Raw genomic sequence first — 20,747 nt, forward strand, 5'->3', positions numbered from 1 at the left:
GTCAGAAATATACAGGGACTAACGGTCTGTAGTAGGTCAGAGATATACAGGGACTAACGGTCTGTAGTAGGTCAGAGATATACCAGATATACAGGGACTAACGGTCTGTAGGAGGTCAGAGATATACAGGGCTAACGGTCTGTAGTAGGTCAGAGATATACCAGATATACAGGGACTAACGGTCTGTAGGAGGTCAGAGATATACAGATATACAGGGACTAACGGTCTGTAGTAGGTCAGAGATATACAGGGACTAACGGTCTGTAGGAGGTCAGAGATATTACAGGGACTAACGGTCTGTAGTAGGTCAGAGATATACAGGGACTAACGGTCTGTAGTAGGTCAGAGATATACAGGGACTAACGGTCTGTAGGAGGTCAGAGATATACAGGGACTAACGGTCTGTAGGAGGTCAGAGATATACCAGATATACAGAGACTAACGGTCTGTAGGAGGTCAGAGATATACAGGGACTAACGGTCTGTAGGAGGTCAGAGATATACAGGGACTAACGATCTGTAGGAGGTCAGAGATATACCAGATATCCAGGGACTAACGGTCTGTAGGAGGTCAGAGATATACCAGATATACAGGGTCTAACGGTCTGTAGGAGGTCAGAGATATACAGGGACTAACGGTCTGTAGGAGGTCAGAGATATACAGGGACTAACGGTCTGTAGGAGGTCAGAGATATACAGGGACTAACGGTCTGTAGGAGGTCAGAGATATACAGGGACTAACGGTCTGTAGTAGGTCAGAGATATACAGGGACTAACGGTCTGTAGTAGGTCAGAGATATACCAGATATACAGGGACTAACGGTCTGTAGGAGGTCAGAGATATACCAGATATACAGGGACTAACGGTCTGTAGTAGGTCAGAGATATACAGGGACTAACGGTCTGTAGGAGGTCAGAGATATACAGGGACTAACGGTCTGTAGGAGGTCAGAGATATACAGATATACAGGGACTAACGGTCTGTAGGAGGTCAGAGATATACAGGGACTAACGGTCTGTAGTAGGTCAGAGATATACAGGGACTAACGGTCTGTAGTAGGTCAGAGATATACCAGATATACAGGGACTAACGGTCTGTAGGAGGTCAGAGATATTACAGGGACTAACGGTCTGTAGTAGGTCAGAGATATACAGGGACTAACGGTCTGTAGTAGGTCAGAGATATACAGGGACTAACGGTCTGTAGGAGGTCAGAGATATACAGGGACTAACGGTCTGTAGGAGGTCAGAGATATACCAGATATACAGAGACTAACGGTCTGTAGGAGGTCAGAGATATACAGGGACTAACGGTCTGTAGGAGGTCAGAGATATACAGGGACTAACGATCTGTAGGAGGTCAGAGATATACCAGATATCCAGGGACTAACGGTCTGTAGGAGGTCAGAGATATACCAGATATACAGGGTCTAACGGTCTGTAGGAGGTCAGAGATATACAGGGACTAACGGTCTGTAGGAGGTCAGAGATATACAGGGACTAACGGTCTGTAGGAGGTCAGAGATATACAGGGACTAACGGTCTGTAGGAGGTCAGAGATATACAGGGACTAACGGTCTGTAGTAGGTCAGAGATATACAGGGACTAACGGTCTGTAGTAGGTCAGAGATATACCAGATATACAGGGACTAACGGTCTGTAGGAGGTCAGAGATATACCAGATATACAGGGACTAACGGTCTGTAGTAGGTCAGAGATATACAGGGACTAACGGTCTGTAGGAGGTCAGAGATATACAGGGACTAACGGTCTGTAGGAGGTCAGAGATATACAGATATACAGGGACTAACGGTCTGTAGGAGGTCAGAGATATACAGGGACTAACGGTCTGTAGTAGGTCAGAGATATACAGGGACTAACGGTCTGTAGTAGGTCAGAGATATACCAGATATACAGGGACTAACGGTCTGTAGGAGGTCAGAGATATACCAGATATACAGGGACTAACGGTCTGTAGGAGGTCAGAGATATACAGGGACTAACGGTCTGTTGTAGGTCAGAGATATACCAGATATACAGGGACTAACGGTCTGTAGGAGGTCAGAGATATACAGGGACTAACGGTCTGTAGTAGGTCAGAGATATACCAGATATACAGGGACTAACGGTCTGTAGGAGGTCAGAGATATACAGGGACTAACGGTCTGTAGTAGGTCAGAGATATACCAGATATACAGGGACTAACGGTCTGTAGGAGGTCAGAGATATACAGGGACTAACGGTCTGTAGTAGGTCAGAGATATACCAGATATACAGGGACTAACGGTCTGTAGGAGGTCAGAGATATACAGGGACTAACGGTCTGTAGGAGGTCAGAGATATACCAGATATACAGGGACTAACGGTCTGTAGTAGGTCAGAGATATACCAGATATACAGGGACTAACGGTCTGTAGGAGGTCAGAGATATACCAGATATACAGGGACTAACGGTCTGTAGGAGGTCAGAGATATACAGGGACTAACGGTCTGTAGGAGGTCAGAGATATACAGGGACTAACGGTCTGTAGGAGGTCAGAGATATACAGGGACTAACGATCTGTAGGAGGTCAGAGATATACCAGATATACAGGGACTAACGGTCTGTAGGAGGTCAGAGATATACAGGGACTAACGGTCTGTAGGAGGTCAGAGATATACAGGGACTAACGATCTGTAGGAGGTCAGAGATATACCAGATATCCAGGGACTAACGGTCTGTAGGAGGTCAGAGATATACCAGATATACAGGGTCTAACGGTCTGTAGGAGGTCAGAGATATACAGGGACTAACGGTCTGTAGGAGGTCAGAGATATACAGGGACTAAGGTCTGTAGGAGGTCAGAGATATACAGGGACTAACGGTCTGTAGGAGGTCAGAGATATACAGGGACTACGGTCTGTAGTAGGTCAGAGATATACAGGGACTAACGGTCTGTAGTAGTTCAGAGATATACAAGATATACAGGGACTAACGGTCTGTAGGAGGTCAGAGATATACCAGATATACAGGGACTAACGGTCTGTAGTAGGTCAGAGATATACAGGGACTAACGGTCTGTAGGAGGTCAGAGATATACAGGGACTAACGGTCTGTAGGAGGTCAGAGATATACAGAGATACAGGGACTAACGGTCTGTAGGAGGTCAGAGATATACAGGGACTAACGGTCTGTAGTAGGTCAGAGATATACAGGGACTAACGGTCTGTAGTAGGTCAGAGATATACCAGATATACAGGGACTAACGGTCTGTAGGAGGTCAGAGATATACCAGATATACAGGGACTAACGGTCTGTAGGAGGTCAGAGATATACAGGGACTAACGGTCTGTTGTAGGTCAGAGATATACCAGATATACAGGGACTAACGGTCTGTAGTAGGTCAGAGATATACAGGGACTAACGGTCTGTAGTAGGTCAGAGATATACCAGATATACAGGGACTAACGGTCTGTAGGAGGTCAGAGATATACCAGATATACAGGGACTAACGGTCTGTAGTAGGTCAGAGATATACAGGGACTAACGGTCTGTAGGAGGTCAGAGATATACAGGGACTAACGGTCTGTAGGAGGTCAGAGATATACAGATATACAGGGACTAACGGTCTGTAGGAGGTCAGAGATATACAGGGACTAACGGTCTGTAGTAGGTCAGAGATATACAGGGACTAACGGTCTGTAGTAGGTCAGAGATATACCAGATATACAGGGACTAACGGTCTGTAGTAGGTCAGAGATATACAGGGACTAACGGTCTGTTGTAGGTCAGAGATATACCAGATATACAGGGACTAACGGTCTGTAGGAGGTCAGAGATATACCAGATATACAGGGACTAACGGTCTGTAGTAGGTCAGAGATATACCAGATATACAGGGACTAACGGTCTGTAGGAGGTCAGAGATATACAGGGACTAACGGTCTGTAGGAGGTCAGAGATATACCAGATATACAGGGACTAACGGTCTGTAGGAGGTCAGAGATATACCAGATATACAGGGACTAACGGTCTGTAGTAGGTCAGAGATATACCAGATATACATGGACTAACGGTCTGTAGGAGGTCAGAGATATACAGGGACTAACGGTCTGTAGTAGGTCAGAGATATACCAGATATACAGGGACTAACGGTCTGTAGGAGGTCAGAGATATACAGGGACTAACGGTCTGTAGTAGGTCAGAGATATACCAGATATACAGGGACTAACGGTCTGTAGTAGGTCAGAGATATACCAGATATACAGGGACTAACGGTCTGTAGGAGGTCAGAGATATACCAGATATACAGGGACTAACGGTCTGTAGGAGGTCAGAGTTATACAGGGACTAACGATCTGTAGGAGGTCAGAGATATACCAGATATACAGGGACTAACGGTCTGTAGGAGGTCAGAGATATACAGGGACTAACGGTCTGTAGGAGGTCAGAGATATACAGGGACTAACGGTCTGTAGGAGGTCAGAGATATACAGGGACTAACGGTCTGTAGTAGGTCAGAGATATACAGGGACTAACGGTCTGTATGAGGTCAGAGATATACAGGGACTAACGGTCTGTAGGAGGTCAGAGATATACAGATATACAGGGACTAACGGTCTGTAGGAGGTCAGAGATATACAGGGACTAACGGTCTGTAGGAGGTCAGAGATATACAGGGACTAACGGTCTGTAGGAGGTCAGAGATATACCAGATATACAGGGACTAACGGTCTGTAGGAGGTCAGAGATATACAGGGACTAACGGTCTGTTGTAGGTCAGAGATATACCTACAGGGACTAACGGTCTGTAGGAGGTCAGAGATATACAGGGACTAACGGTCTGTAGTAGGTCAGAGATATACCAGATATACAGGGACTAACGGTCTGTAGGAGGTCAGAGATACAGGGATACGGTCAGTAGGTCAGAGATATACCAGATATACAGGGACTAACGGTCTGTAGGAGGTCAGAGATATACAGGGACTAACGGTCTGTAGTAGGTCAGAGATATACCAGATATACAGGGACTAACGGTCTGTAGTAGGTCAGAGATATACCAGATATACAGGGACTAACGGTCTGTAGGAGGTCAGAGATATACCAGATATACAGGGACTAACGGTCTGTAGGAGGTCAGAGATATACAGGGACTAACGGTCTGTAGGAGGTCAGAGATATACAGGGACTAACGGTCTGTAGGAGGTCAGAGAGGGATTGTCAGAAGTTACCAAGTTATTAACATTTGCTCATTTCTTTCCTCAGTCAAAATAATGTATCTGTTTACTCATAATAACCCTCATGTCTCTTCATCTCTCTCAACGGTAGAATGACATTTACATCTTAACACATCTCTGTTGATGTCATCTGTACCCTCGGAAGCGATATGAGTCATATGACCCTTTGTTCAGTTTGTCCTCTTTCACTAACCGTACCCTTTGCAGGGTTTCGGGGATCCCTCGGGAGAGTACTGGGCAGGAAATGACCTCATCCATCTGCTGACCAGCTCCCAGCAGTACAGTCTCCAGGTGCAGCTGAAGGACGACGAGGGGAACGAGGCCTACTCCCACTACGATCACTTCTATATAGACGCAGAGGACAAAAACTACAGGTACCAGCATGCAATGCTCCCATTACGATCACTTCTATATGGACACAGTGGACAAAAACTAAAGATACCAGCATGCAATGCTCCATCCCACAGCAGGGAAGGCTGAGAATCAAATCAAATATTATTTGTCACATGCTTCACATGCTTCATGCTTCAAAAAACACCTGTGTGGACGAACAGTGAAATGCTTCATAAACAACAGGTGTGGACGAACAGTGAAATGCTTCATAAACAACAGGTGGAGACTAACAGTGAAATGCTTCTTAAATAACAGGCGTAGACTAACAGTGAAATGCTTCATAAACAACAGGTGTAGAGACTAACAGTGAAATGCTTCATAAACAACAGGTGTGGAGACTAACAGTGAAATGCTTCATAAACAACAGGTGTAGAGACTAACAGTGAAATGCTTCATAAACAACAGGTGTGGAGACTAACAGTGAAATGCTTCATAAACAACAGGTGTGGAGACTAACAGTGAAATGCTTCATAAACAACAGGTGTGGAGACTAACAGTGAAATGCTTCATAAACAACAGGTGTAGACTAACAGTGAAATGCTTCATAAACAACAGGTGTAGTCTAACAGTGAAATGCTTCATAAACAACAGGTGTAGTCTAACAGTGAAATGCTTCATAAACAACAGGTGTAGTCTAACAGTGAAATGCTTCATAAACAACAGGTGTAGTCTAACAGTGAAATGCTTCATAAACAACAGGTGTAGTCTAACAGTGAAATGCTTCATAAACAACAGGTGGAGACTAACAGTGAAATGCTTCATAAACAACAGGTGTAGACTAACAGTGAATTGCTTCAGACAGTAACAGCAGTATACTGTAGGTAGGGGTAAAGGATAGATAATAGACAGTAACAGCAGTATACTGTAGGTAGGAGTAAAGGATAGATAATAGACAGTAACAGCAGTATACTGTAGGTAGGATAGATAATAGACAGTAACAGCAGTATACTGTAGGTAGGGGTAAAGGATAGATAATAGACAGTAACAGCAGTATACTGTAGGTAGGGGTAAAGGATAGATAACAGACAGTAACAGCAGTATACTGTAGGTAGGGGTAAAGGATAGATAATAGACAGTAACAGCAGTATACTGTAGGTAGGGGTAAAGGATAGATAATAGACAGTAACAGCAGTATACTGTAGGTAGGATAGATAATAGACAGTAACAGCAGTATACTGTAGGTAGGATAGATAATAGACAGTAACAGCAGTATACTGTAGGTAGGATAGATAATAGACAGTAACAGCAGTATACTGTAGGTAGGACAGTAAAGGATAGGATAGGATAGACAGTAACAGCAGTATACTGTAGGTAGGGGTAAAGGATAGATAATAGACAGTAACAGCAGTATACTGTAGGTAGGGGTACAGGATAGATAATAGACAGTAACAGCAGTATACTGTAGGTAGGGGTAAAGGATAGATAATAGACAGTAACAGCAGTATACTGTAGGTAGGGGTAAAGGATAGATAATAGACAGTAACAGCAGTATACTGTAGGTAGGGGTAAAGGATAGATAATAGACAGTAACAGCAGTATACTGTAGGTAGGGGTAAAGGATAGATAATAGACAGTAACAGCAGTATACTGTAGGTAGGGGTAAAGGATAGATAATAGACAGTAACAGCAGTATACTGTAGGTAGGGGTAAAGGATAGATAATAGACAGTAACAGCAGTATACTGTAGGTAGGGGTAAAGGATAGATAATAGACAGTAACAGCAGTATACTGTAGTTAGGGGTAAAGGATAGATAATAGACAGTAACAGCAGTATACTGTAGGTAGGGGTAAAGGATAGATAATAGACAGTAACAGCAGTATACTGTAGGTAGGGGTAAAGGATAGATAATAGACAGTAACAGCAGTATACTGTAGGTAGGGGTAAAGGATAGATAATAGACAGTAACAGCAGTATACTGTAGGTAGGGGTAAAGGATAGATCATAGACAGTAACAGCAGTATACTGTAGGTAGGGGTAAAGGATAGATAATAGACAGTAACAGCAGCTTATGTGATGAGTCAAAAGAGTCAATGCAGGTAGACTAGGTAGCTATTGGTTTACTAACTATTTATCAGTCTTGTTTAGTAGTCTTAAGGCTTGGGGGTAGATGCTGGTCAGGGTCCTGTTGGTTCCAGACAAGGTGCATTGGTACAGTTTGCTGTGTGGTAGCAGAGAGAACAGTCTATAACGTGAGGTCGGATTGCGGGTTCATAGGGAACGAAGTCCATATATCTCACACCATATATCTCACACCATATATCTTATATATCACACCATATATCTTATATCTCACACCATATATCTTATATCTCACACCATATATCATATATCTCACCACATATATCTTATATCTCACACCATATATCATATATCTCACACCATATATCATATATCTCACCACATATATCTTATATCTCACACCATATATCATATATCTCACACCATATATCATATATCTCACCACATATATCTTATATCTCACACCATATATCATATATCTCACACCATATATCATATATCTCACACCATATATCATATATCTCACACCATATATCTTATATCTCACACCATATATCTTATATCTCACACCATATATCTTATATCTCACACCATATATCATATATCTCACACCATATATCATATATCTCACACCATATATCATATATCTCACACCATATATCTTATATCTCACACCATATATCATATATCTCACACCATATATCTTATATCTCACACCATATATCTTATATCTCACACCATATATCTTATATCTCACACCATATATCATATATCTCACACCATATATCTCACAACATATATCTTATATCTCACACCATATATAATATATCTCACACCATATATCTCACACCATATATCTCACACCATATATCTCACAACATATATCTTATATCTCACACCATATATAATATATCTCACACCATATATCATATATCTCACAATATATATCTTATATCTCACACCATATATCATATATCTCACACCATATATCATATATCTCACACCATATATCATAAATCTCACACCAGATATCTTATATCTCACACCATATATCTTATATCTCACACCATATATCTTATATCTCACACCATATATCATATATCTCACACCATATATCTTATATCTCACACCATATATCTCACACCATATATCATATATCTCACACCATATATCTTACATCTCACACCATATATCTCACACCATATATCATATATCTCACACCATATATCATATATCTCACACCATATATCTTATATCTCACACCATATATCATATATCTCACACCATATATCATATATCTCACACCATATATCTTATATCTCACACCATATATCATATATCTCACACCATATATCTTACATCTCACACCATATATCTCACACCATATATCATATATCTCACACCATATATCATATATCTCACACCATATATCTTACATCTCACACCATATATCTCACACCATATATCATATATCTCACACCATATATCATATATCTCACACCATATATCTTATATCTCACACCATATATCTTATATCTCACACCATATATTACACCATATATATATTACACCATATATCATATATCTCACATTTACACTAAGTGAGATTTTATCCTTAATCAGTCTATTGTGTTAAAACTCTTCTGACATGTTAAGCTCTTAGAGCCATGTCTCAATCAGATCCGAATCAGGAAACTAAGTGGAAGTAACCCTGATTCTAGGGAGAGTTTGTTAAATAATTGTGTTTCTGAAAGGCTTATATGACCGGAGGTAATTGAATGAACCTGTAACCCTGGCAAATCATCCAGCACTTTAACTGAGTCCTTCCCTTCCTTATCGCCGGGATGAAAGTAAAAGGACGAAAGAGTAGATCATGTGATCTGTCTAGAAAAATTTGATGGAGTGTTTGAAAAAGGCTGGAGGTATTTGACACAGTGATATTCTTTGTGACGAGTAACGGCGTTACCTAGACATTTAGATCCAGGATTATCCTAAAATTACCTAAAATTCTACAAAGTTACCTAGACATTTAGATCCAGGACCATCCGTATTAAATGACCTAAAATCCTCAGTGTGTTGGCGCTGTATTCATCCTCCTCTGTGTGTGACAAGCGCCCTGAATGGTGCCGGTGTTGGTGAGCCGTCAGACCTGTTGCCAACCTCTGCTGAGCAGCACTCCATCTCACCTCGTTGAGTATGTGCTAGGTACATTATCATGCTGAGAACACTGGCTCTCCACTGGTTTTCCTCTCCAGGGTTAATTTAGGGACCTCCCCCAGCCAGAGGCCTGTGGTGCTGTAGTCAATGAACAGCGTTCCTCTCCAGGGTTGGGTTCATTTAGGGACCTCCCCCAGCCAGAGGCCTGTGGTGCTGTAGTCAATGAACAGCATTCCTCTCCAGGGTTGGGTTCATTTAGGGACCTCCCCCAGCCAGAGGCCTGTGGTGCTGTAGTCAATTAACAGCATTCCTCTCCGGGGTTGGGTTCATTTAGGGACCTCCCCCAGCCAGAGGCCTGTGGTGCTGTAGTCAATGAACAGCATTCCTCTCCGGGGTTGGGTTCATTTAGGGACCTCCCCCAGCCAGAGGCCTGTGGTGCTGTAGTCAATGAACAGCATTCCTCTCCAGGGTTGGGTTCATTTAGGGACCTCCCCCAGCCAGAGGCCTGTGGTGCTGTAGTCAATGAACAGCATTCCTCTCCAGGGTTGGGTTCATTTAGGGACCTCCCCCAGCCAGAGGCCTGTGGTGCTGTAGTAAATGAACAGCATTCCTCTCCAGGGTTGGGTTCATTTAGGGACCTCCCCCAGCCAGAGGCCTGTGGTGCTGTAGTAAATGAACAGCATTCCTCTCCAGGGTTGGGTTCATTTAGGGACCTCCCCCAGCCAGAGGCCTGTGGTGCTGTAGTCAATGAACAGCATTCCTCTCCAGGGTTGGGTTCATTTAGGGACCTCCCCCAGCCAGAGGCCTGTGGTGCTGTAGTCAATGAACAGCGTTCCTCTCCAGGGTTGGGTTCATTTAGGGACCTCCCCCAGCCAGAGGCCTGTGGTGCTGTAGTCAATGAACAGCGTTCCTCTCCAGGGTTGGGTTCATTTAGGGACCTCCCCCAGCCAGAGGCCTGTGGTGCTGTAGTCAATGAACAGCGTTCCTCTCCAGGGTTGGGTTCATTTAGGGACCTCCCCCAGCCAGAGGCCTGTGGTGCTGTAGTCAATGAACAGCATTCCTCTCCAGGGTTGGGTTCATTTAGGGACCTCCCCCAGCCAGAGGCCTGTGGTGCTGTAGTCAATGAACAGCATTCCTCTCCAGGGTTGGGTTCATTTAGGGACCTCCCCCAGCCAGAGGCCTGTGGTGCTGTAGTCAATGAACAGCATTCCTCTCCAGGGTTGGGTTCATTTAGGGACCTCCCCCAGCCAGAGGCCTGTGGTGCTGTAGTCAATGAACAGCATTCCTCTCCAGGGTTGGGTTCATTTAGGGACCTCCCCCAGCCAGAGGCCTGTGGTGCTGTAGTCAATGAACAGCATTCTCATGTAGGTGTTCCTTTTGTCCAGGTGGGAAAGGGCAGTGTGGAGTGCAGTAGAGATTGCGTTATCTGTGGATCTGTTGGGGCGGTACGTAAATTGAAGTGGATACAGGGTGTCTGGGATGATGGTGTTGATGTGAGCCATGACCAGCCTTTCAAAGCATTTCATGCTACATATGTGAGTGCTTCAGGGCAATAGCCATTTAGGCAGGTTACTTTTGCATTCTTGGACACGGGGATTATGGTGGTTTGCTTGAAACATGTAGGTATTACAGACTGGGTCAGGGAGAGGATGAAAATGTCAGTGAAGACCAGCTGGTCAGCGCATGTTCTGAGTACATGTGCTGGTTGCCCTGCGGCCTTGTGAATGTTAATAACCTGTTTAAAGGGCTTACTCACATCAGTGATCACACAGTCGTCCGGAATGGCTGGTGCTGTCATGCATGGTTCAGTGTTGCTTGCCTCGGAAGTAAGCATAGAAGGCATTTAGCTCATCTGGTCGGCTCACGTCACTGGGCAGCTCACGGCTGGGTTTCCCTTTCTACACCATGATAGTTTGCAAGCCCTGCCACATCCGTCGTGTGCCAGAACAAGTGTAGTAGGATTCAAATTAGATTTTTGTCCTGTGTTGATTCTTTGCCTGTTTGATGGTTCGTCAAAGGCTGTAGCAGAATTTATTATAATTGTTCAGATTAGTCTCCTGTTCCTTGAAAGCAGCAGCTCAAGCCTTTAGATCAGTGTGGATGAATCCCAGAACATATTCCAGCCTGTGCTAGCGAAACAGTCCTGTAGCTTAGCAACCGTTTCATCTGACCACTTCTGTATTGAGCATATCACTGGTACTTCCTGTTTGAGATTTTTGCTTGTAACGCAGGAATCAGGAGGATAAAGTAATGGTCAGATTTGCCAAATGGAGGATGAGGGAGAGCTTTGTATGAGTCTCTGTGTGTGGGGTAAAGGTAGTCTAAAATCAGCTTCGATCTCCAGCCCATCAGACTGTTAAACAGTCTCTACTAGCCGACCTCTTCCTTTTCCCATCTCCAGTCTCTACTAGCCGATCTCTACCTTTTCCCATCTCCAGTCTCTACTAGCCGATCTCTACCTTTTCCCATCTCCAGCCCATCAGACTGTTAAACAGTCTCTACTAGCCGACCTCTTCCTTTTCCCATCTCCAGTCTCTACTAGCCGACCTCTTCCTTTTCCCATCTCCAGTCTCTACTAGCCGATCTCTACCTTTTCCCATCTCCAGCCCATCAGACTGTTAAACAGTCTCTACTAGCCGACCTCTTCCTTTTCCCATCTCCAGTCTCTACTAGCCGACCTCTTCCTTTTCCCATCTCCAGTCTCTACTAGCCGACCTCTTCCTTTTCCCATCTCCAGTCTCTACTAGCCGACCTCTTCCTTTTCCCATCTCCAGCCTCCACTAGCCAACCTCTACCTTTTCCCATCTCCAGTCTCTACTAGCCGGCCTCTTCCTTTTCCCATCTCCAGTCTCTACTAGCCGACCTCTTCCTTTTCCCATCTCCAGTCTCTACTAGCCGACCTCTTCCTATTCCCATCTCCAGTCTCCACTAGCCGACCTCTACCTTTTCCCATCTCCAGCCTCCACTAGCCAACCTCTACCTTTTCCCATCTCCAGTCTCCACTAGCCGGCCTCTTCCTTTTCCCATCTCCAGTCTCCACTAGCCGACCTCTACCTTTTCCCATCTCCAGTCTCCACTAGCCGACCTCTTCCTTTTCCCATCTCCAGTCTCTACTAGCCGACCTCTTCCTTTTCCCATCTCCAGTCTCCACTAGCCGGCCTCTTCCTTTTCCCATCTCCAGTCTCTACTAGCCGACCTCTTCCTTTTCCCATCTCCAGTCTCTACTAGCCGACCTCTTCCTATTCCCATCTCCAGTCTCCACTAGCCGACCTCTACCTTTTCCCATCTCCAGTCTCTACTAGCCGGCCTCTTCCTTTTCCCATCTCCAGTCTCTACTAGCCGACCTCTTCCTTTTCCCATCTCCAGTCTCTACTAGCCGACCTCTTCCTATTCCCATCTCCAGTCTCTACTAGCCGACCTCTTCCTATTCCCATCTCCAGTCTCTACTAGCCGACCTCTTCCTTTTCCCATCTCCAGTCTCCACTAGCCGGCCTCTTCCTTTTCCCATCTCCAGTCTCTACTAGCCGACCTCTTCCTTTTCCCATCTCCAGTCTCTACTAGCCGACCTCTTCCTATTCCCATCTCCAGTCTCTACTAGCCGACCTCTTCCTATTCCCATCTCCAGTCTCCACTAGCCGACCTCTACCTTTTCCCATCTCCAGCCTCCACTAGCCAACCTCTACCTTTTCCCATCTCCAGTCTCCACTAGCCGGCCTCTTCCTTTTCCCATCTCCAGTCTCCACTAGCCGACCTCTACCTTTTCCCATCTCCAGTCTCCACTAGCCGACCTCTTCCTTTTCCCATCTCCAGTCTCTACTAGCCGACCTCTTCCTTTTCCCATCTCCAGTCTCCACTAGCCGGCCTCTTCCTTTTCCCATCTCCAGTCTCTACTAGCCGACCTCTTCCTTTTCCCATCTCCAGTCACTACTAGCCGACCTCTTCCTTTTCCCATCTCCAGTCTCTACTAGCCGACCTCTTCCTTTTCCCATCTCCAGTCTCCACTAGCCGGCCTCTTCCTTTTCCCATCTCCAGTCTCCACTAGCCGACCTCTACCTTTTCCCATCTCCAGTCTCTACTAGCCGACCTCTTCCTATTCCCATCTCCAGTCTCTACTAGCCGACCTCTTCCTTTTCCCATCTCCAGTCTCTACTAGCCGACCTCTTCCTTTTCCCATCTCCAGTCTCTACTAGCCGACCTCTTCCTTTTCCCATCTCCAGTCTCCATTAGCCGGCCTCTACCTTTTCCCATCTCCAGTCTCCATTAGCCGACCTCTTCCTATTCCCATCTCCAGTCTCCATTAGCCGGCCTCCGCCAAGTACCCTGACCTGAACCTTAGCCACTTTTCTACCCGGCTTCCACCCGGTACTCTACCCTGCACCTTAGAGACTGCTGCCCTATGCACATAGAGTCATGGAACACTGGTCACTCTAATCCTGTTTACATACTGTTTTACCCATTTTATATGTATATACTGTAGTCTAGTCATGGCTCATACTTGTTGGTATGACGAAGCTGTTGGAGCTAGAAACACAAGCATTTATCTGCACCTACGATAACATCTGCAAATATGTGTACGCTTTGATTTGATTTGAACTGACTTAATCTGGGTCTGGAAAACGTGCCCTATGTGTTGACAGTTCTGGTCCGTTCCCTCTCCCAGTCTCCATGCCCAGGGGTTCAGTGGTACCGCTGGTCGCACCAGTAGTCTGACCCAGCATGGGACCCAGTTCAGCACCAAGGACCGAGACAACGACCGCTGCTCCTGCAAGTGTGCTCAGATGTCTTCTGGAGGTATTCAGATCCCTGTTTCATCTTTCCCTACTTTCTATCTTTCCTCTCACGTCCTGTTTCATCTTTCTCTCTTTCCCTACGTTCTATCTATCTTTCCTCTCACTTTATTTTCATCACTTCCTGTTTCATCCTCATGTAAAGTAGTACATGAACCTACATGAAATCACTTTTTATGACCTTTGACGCTTTAACCACACTACCTGCTTTTTCCTCTTTGTTCCATTCTCTATCCACTAACCCCTGACCTCTGCCCTCTCCACTAGGTCGGTGGTTTGAGGCGCGTGGTCCCTCTGCCATCTCTGTGGTCCTCAAACCACCTACCCAAACCACTGTGGCCCTCTCTCTTCCTGACACCTGACCTCTAACTCGTGACCTCTCCCCTCTCCACTAGGTTGGTGGTTTGAGGCGTGTGGTCCCTCTGCCCTTTCTCTCTTCCTGACCCCTGACCTCTAATCCCTGACCTCTCCCCTCTCCACTATGTTGGTGGTTTGAGGCGTGTGGTCCCTCTGCCCTTTCTCTCTTCCTGACCCCTGACCTCTAATCCCTGACCTCTTACCTCTCCACTAGGTTGGTGGTTTGAGGCGTGTGGTCCCTCTGTCCTTTCTCTCTTTCTGACCCCTGACCTCTAATCCCTGACCTCTCCCCTCTCCACTAGGTTGGTGGTTTGAGGCATGTGGTCCCTCTGCCCTTTCTCTCTTCCTGACCCCTGACCTCTAATCCCTGACCTCTCCCCTCTCCACTAGGTTGGTGGTTTGAGGCGTGTGGTCCCTCTGCCCTTTCTCTCTTCCTGACACCTGACCTCTAATCCCGGACCTCTTACCTCTCCACTAGGTTGGTGGTTTGAGGCGTGTGGTCCCTCTGCCCTCTCTCGCTCTCTTCCTGACCCCTGACCTCTCCCCTCTCCACTAGGTTGGTGGTTTGAGGTGTGTGGTCCCTCTGCCCCCTCTCTCTCTCTTCCTGAACCCTGACCTCTCCCCTCTCCACTAGGTTGGTGGTTTGAGGCATGTGGTCCCTCTGCCCTTTCTCTCTTCCTGACCCCTGACCTCTAATCCCTGACCTCTCCCCTCTCCACTAGGTTGGTGGTTTGAGGCGTGTGGTCCCTCTGCCCTTTCTCTCTTCCTGACCCCTGACCTCTAATCCCTGACCTCTTACCTCTCCACTAGGTTGGTGGTTTGAGGTGTGTGGTCCCTCTGCCCTCTCTCTCTCTCTTCCTGACCCCTGACCTCTCCCCTCTCCACTAGGTTGGTGGTTTGAGGCGTGTGGTCCCTCTGCCCGCTCTCTCTCTCTTCCTGACCCCTGACCTCTCCCCTCTCCACTAGGTTGGTGGTTTGAGGCATGTCGTCCCTTTGCCCTTTCTCTCTGCCTGACCCCTGACCTCTAATCCCTGACCTCTTACCTCTCCACTAGGTTGGTGGTTTGAGGCGTGTGGTCCCTCTGCCCTTTCTCTCTTCCTGACCCCTGACTTCTAATCCCTGACCTCTTACTTCTCCACTATGTTGGTGGTTTGAGGCGTGTGGTCCCTCTGCCCTCTCTCTCTCTCTTCCTGACCCCTGACCTCTCCCCTCTCCACTATGTTGGTGGTTTGAGGCGTGTGGTCCCTCTGCCCTTTCTCTCTTCCTGACCCATGACCTCTAATCCCTGACCTCTTACCTCTCCACTAGGTTGGTGGTTTGAGGCATGTGGTCCCTCTGCCCTTTCTCTCTTCCTGACCCCTGACCTCTCCCCTCTCTACTATGTTGGTGGTTTGAGGCGTGTGGTCCCTCTGCCCTTTCTCTCTTCCTGACCCCTGACCTCTAATCCCTGACCTCTTACCTCTCCACTAGGTTGGTGGTTTGAGGCATGTGGTCCCTCTGCCCTTTCTCTCTTCCTGACCCCTGACCTCTAATCCCTGACCTCTTACCTCTCCACTAGGTTGGTGGTTTGAGGCGTGTGGTCCCTCTGCCTCCTCTCTCTCTTCCTGACCCCTGACCTCTCCCCTCTCCACTAGGTTGGTAGTTTGAGGCGTGTGGTCCCTCTGCCCTTTCTCTCTTCCTGACCCCTGACCTCTAATCCCTGACCTCTTACCTCTCCACTAGGTTGGTGGTTTGAGGCGTGTGGTCCCTCTGCCCTTTCTCTCTTCCTGACCCCTGACCTCTAATCACTGACCTCTTACCTCTCCACTAGGTTGGTGGTTTGAGGCATGTGGTCCCTCTGCCCTTTCTCTCTTCCTGACCCCTGACCTCTAATCCCTGACCTCTTACCTCTCCACTAGGTTGGTGGTTTGAGGCGTGTGGTCCCTCTGCCCTCTCTCTCTCTCTTCCTGACCCCTGACCTCTCCCCTCTCCACTAGGTTGGTGGTTTGAGGCATGTGGTCCCTCCAACCTGAACGGTATCTACTACGCTGGCGTCTCCAACGTGGTCCGTTACAACGGCATCAAGTGGTACTACTGGAAGGGCGCCAACCTCATGGCGACCATGACGACCATGATGGTTCGACCCGCAGGCTTCTGAGGGATAACAGCTGCGATAGCTGATGATTTCAAAGGGGAAGCGACTGATGACATCACCCTGACTGACTAAATTACTGACAGATGAGCGAATAATGAAGTTTGACAGACATTTGGAATACGATATTTGAGTGGCGATTTTAGAAATGTTTTTTTTCTCCAAAAATGTATTCTGTTGGCCTCCCGAGTGGTGCAGTGGTCTAAGGCACTGCGTCGCTGTGCTAGCCGTGCCACTAGAGATTCTGGGGTCTAGTCCAGTCTCTGTCGGAGCCGGCCCGCGACTGGGAGACCCATGGGGCGGCGTGCAATTGGCCTAGCGTCGTCCGGGTTAGGGGAGGGTTTGGGATGTCCTTGTCCCATCGCGCTCTAGCAACTCCCGTGGCGGGCCGGGTGCAGTGCACGCTGACACGGCCGCCAGGTGTACGGTGTTTCCTCCGACACGTTGGTGCGGCTGGTTTTCGTGTTAAGTGGGCGTTGTGTCAAGAAGCAGTGAGGCTTGTTCGGGTTGTGTATCAGAGGAAGCACGGCTCCCGACCTTCACCTCTCCCGAGTCCGTACAGGAGTTGCAGCGATGAGACAAGACTGTAACTACCAATTGGTTACCACGAAATTAGAGAGAAAAAGGGGTATTAACATTTAAAAAAAAAAATTAAAACATGTATTCTGTTTTAGAGATTTTCCCCACCAAAATGGCACAACATAAACGTGTGTTTTCTAATGTAACTGTACATACTAGACTTAGACTTCAGAAATTATTCCCGACTTATTCCACATTTTGTTGTTGTTACAGCCTGAATTCTGATTAAATATATTTTTTCTCAACCATCTATGTCTATCTATATCTACACCATAACGACAGAGTGAAAATTATGTTTTTAGAAATTGTAGCAAAAATATCTTATTTACGGAAGTATTCACACCTCTAAGTCAAGACATCAATTACAGCTGTCAGTCTTGCTGGAGAAGTCTTTAAGAGCTTTCCACACCCATTATTCTTTTCAACAATCTTCAAGCTCTGTCCAATTGGCAGATAACCATTTCCACGTCTTGCCGTTGATTTTCAAGTAGATTTAAATCAAAACTGTTACTATGCCACTCAGGAATATTCACTGTCATCTTGGTAAGCTACTCCAGTGTATGCCTTATGTTTTAGGTTACTGTCCTGCTGAAAGGTGAATATGTGTCCCAGTATCTGGTGGAAAGCAGACTGAAACAGGTTTTCTTCTAGGATTCTGCCTGTGCTTAGCTCCATTCCATTTATTTTTGTCCTAAAAAAAACTCCCCCGTCCTTAAAGATTACACGCATACCCATAACATGATGCAGCCAAAACTATGCTTGAAAATATGTAGAGTGGTACTCAGTAATGTGTTGTATTATATTTGCCCCAAACATAACACTTTGTATTCAGGACAAACAGTTAATTGTTTTGCCTGTTTTTTTTGTGTTTTTTTTGCCTTGTTGCAAACAAGATGGATATTTTGAAATAAGTTTTATTATTTTCAACACTAACCTGTCATTTAGGTTAGTATTGTGGAATAACTACAATGTTGTTGATCCATCCTCAGTTTTCTCCTGTCACAGCCATTAAACTCTGTAACTGTTTTAAAGTCACCATTGGCCTCATGGTGAAATCCCTGAGCAGTTTCCTTCCTCTCCAGCAACTGAGTTAGGAAGGACGCCTGTATCTTTGTAGTGACTGGGTGTACTGATACACCATCCAAAGTGTAATTAATAACGTTACCATGCTCAAAGCGATATTCAATGTCTGTTTTTTTACCCATCTACCAATAGGAGCCCTTCTCTGTGAGGCATTGGAAAACCTCCCTGGTCTTTGTGGTTGAATCTGTGTTTGAAATTCATTGCCCGACTGAGGGGCCTTACAGGTACTTGTACGTGTGGGGTACAGAGATGAGGGACCTTACAGATACTTGTACGTGTGGGGTACAGAGATGAGGGGCCTTACATATAATTGTATGTGTGGGGTACAGAGATGAGGGACCTTACAGATAATTGTATGTGTGGGGTACAGAGATGAGGGACCTTACAGATAATTGTACGTGTGGGGTACAGAGATGAGGGACCTTACAGATAATTGTACGTGTGGGGTACAGAGATGAGGGACCTTACAGATAATTGTATGTGTGGGGTACAGAGATGAGGGACCTTACAGATAATTGTATGTGTGGGGTACAGAGATGAGGGGCCTTACAGATAATTGTATGTGTGGGGTACAGAGATGAGGGACCTTACAGATAATTGTATGTGTGTGGGTACAGAGATGAGGGACCTTACAGATAATTGTATGTGTGGGGTACAGAGATGAGGGACCTTACAGATAATTGTATGTGTGTGGGTACAGAGATGAGGGACCTTACAGATAATTGTATGTGTGGGGGTACAGAGATGAGGGACCTTACAGACCTTACAGATAACCTCGCTCTGCAGGTTGTATAACTTTTTCATTACATTTCATTACAGTACAACGGTTGATTTGTCTAATCTTAGCAATTCTTCTTAGCTAGCTACATAGCCGTCCTTGTATCAGAGATAATTGCATAATTATCGTATTTCGTCGCCCTAACGTAGCCTTCACTGCTATTCGCCCAGGAGCTAGCAAACGCTAGCTAACGCACACAGATTAGCATCACTGTAGTGCTATTCACTCAACTGTACGACTTGATTAGTTTACTGTTAGCTAGCTACATAATCTTAGCCATTCTTCTTAGCTAGCTACATAGCCGTCCTGTATCAGAGATAATTGCATTAATTATCGTATTTCGTATTTCGTCGCCCTAACGTAGCCTTCACTGCTATTCGCCCAGGAGCTAGCAACGCTAGCTAACGCACACAGATTAGCATCACTGTAGTGCTATTCACTCAACTGTACGACTTGATTAGTTCAGTGTTAGCTAGCTACATAGCTGTCTTTGTTTCAAGATAATTGTGTAGTTTAGTGTGTGTAGCCTTGGAGTGATTATCTTAATTCACTGAGGTTCGCTAGCCAGCTATTTGTCGTCCTTAACGTAGGAGACTCTGCTAGCTAGCCAACAGCTAACAGCTAACAGCTAGCCAACGTCACCACACGTTTACTGATTCGAATTCAATCACCGGTCAGGAGTATCACATTTTCATTTCATTACAGTACAACGGTTTGATTTGTTTGATCGTAGCTAGCTACATAGCTAGCTACATAGCCGTCTTTGTTTCAAAGATAATTGTGTAGTCTAGACCGATTTCCTAGGTTAGCTAGCCAGCTATTGTCGTTCTTTTAACTCAACGTAACGTAAACAACACTGCTAGCTAGCCAGCTAGCCCCGAACAGCAGCACTGTAGAAATTATTACACTCAACGGAACGACTTGATTAGTGTAGTGTCAACAACGCAGCTACTGCCAGCTAGCCTACTTTAGCAGTACTGTATCATTTTAATCATTTTAGTCAATAGATTCTTGCTACGTAAGCTTAACTTTCTGAACATTCGAGACGTGTAGTCCGCTTGTCATTCAATTTCCTTGCATTAGCGTAGCCTTTTCTGTAGCCTGTCAACTATGTGTCTGTCTATCCCTGTTCTCTCCTCTCTGCACAGACCATACAAACGCTCCACACCGCGTGGCCGCGACCACCTAACCTGGTGGTCCCAGCGCGTACGACCCACGTGGAGTTCCAGGTCTCTGGTAGCCTCTG

General features: G+C 45.8%; 1 protein-coding gene and 2 long non-coding RNA genes across 3 annotated transcripts in view; 1 reads left to right on the forward strand and 2 right to left on the reverse strand.

Annotated features, from left to right (window-relative positions):
• angpt2b (angiopoietin 2b) overlaps positions 1–17,888 on the forward strand; it is a 57,865-nt gene extending 39,977 nt beyond the window's left edge. Inside the window, exons 7-9 of the mRNA XM_052469111.1 lie at positions 5,424–5,590; positions 14,447–14,577; positions 16,907–17,888. Of these exons, the coding sequence (XP_052325071.1) occupies positions 5,424–5,590; positions 14,447–14,577; positions 16,907–17,067 (459 nt within the window). The 3' untranslated portion in view covers positions 17,068–17,888. The remainder of the gene's footprint in view (positions 1–5,423; positions 5,591–14,446; positions 14,578–16,906) is intronic.
• On the reverse strand, positions 12,461–13,240 carry LOC127909125 (uncharacterized). The gene is made up of 3 exons (XR_008069814.1): positions 13,205–13,240; positions 12,841–12,871; positions 12,461–12,544 (listed from the first exon to the last, which is right to left on the reverse strand). It is a non-coding gene; the product is annotated as an uncharacterized LOC127909125 (long non-coding RNA).
• Positions 17,889–18,019: 131 nt separating the features above from the next.
• LOC127909124 (uncharacterized) lies at positions 18,020–19,993 on the reverse strand. The gene is made up of 3 exons (XR_008069812.1): positions 19,146–19,993; positions 18,982–19,104; positions 18,020–18,940 (listed from the first exon to the last, which is right to left on the reverse strand). It is a non-coding gene; the product is annotated as an uncharacterized LOC127909124 (long non-coding RNA).
• Positions 19,994–20,747: the final 754 nt, after the last annotated feature.

The sequence above is a fragment of the Oncorhynchus keta genome, chromosome 19 (assembly GCF_023373465.1).
Source record: "Oncorhynchus keta strain PuntledgeMale-10-30-2019 chromosome 19, Oket_V2, whole genome shotgun sequence".
NCBI lineage: Eukaryota > Metazoa > Chordata > Actinopteri > Salmoniformes > Salmonidae > Oncorhynchus > Oncorhynchus keta.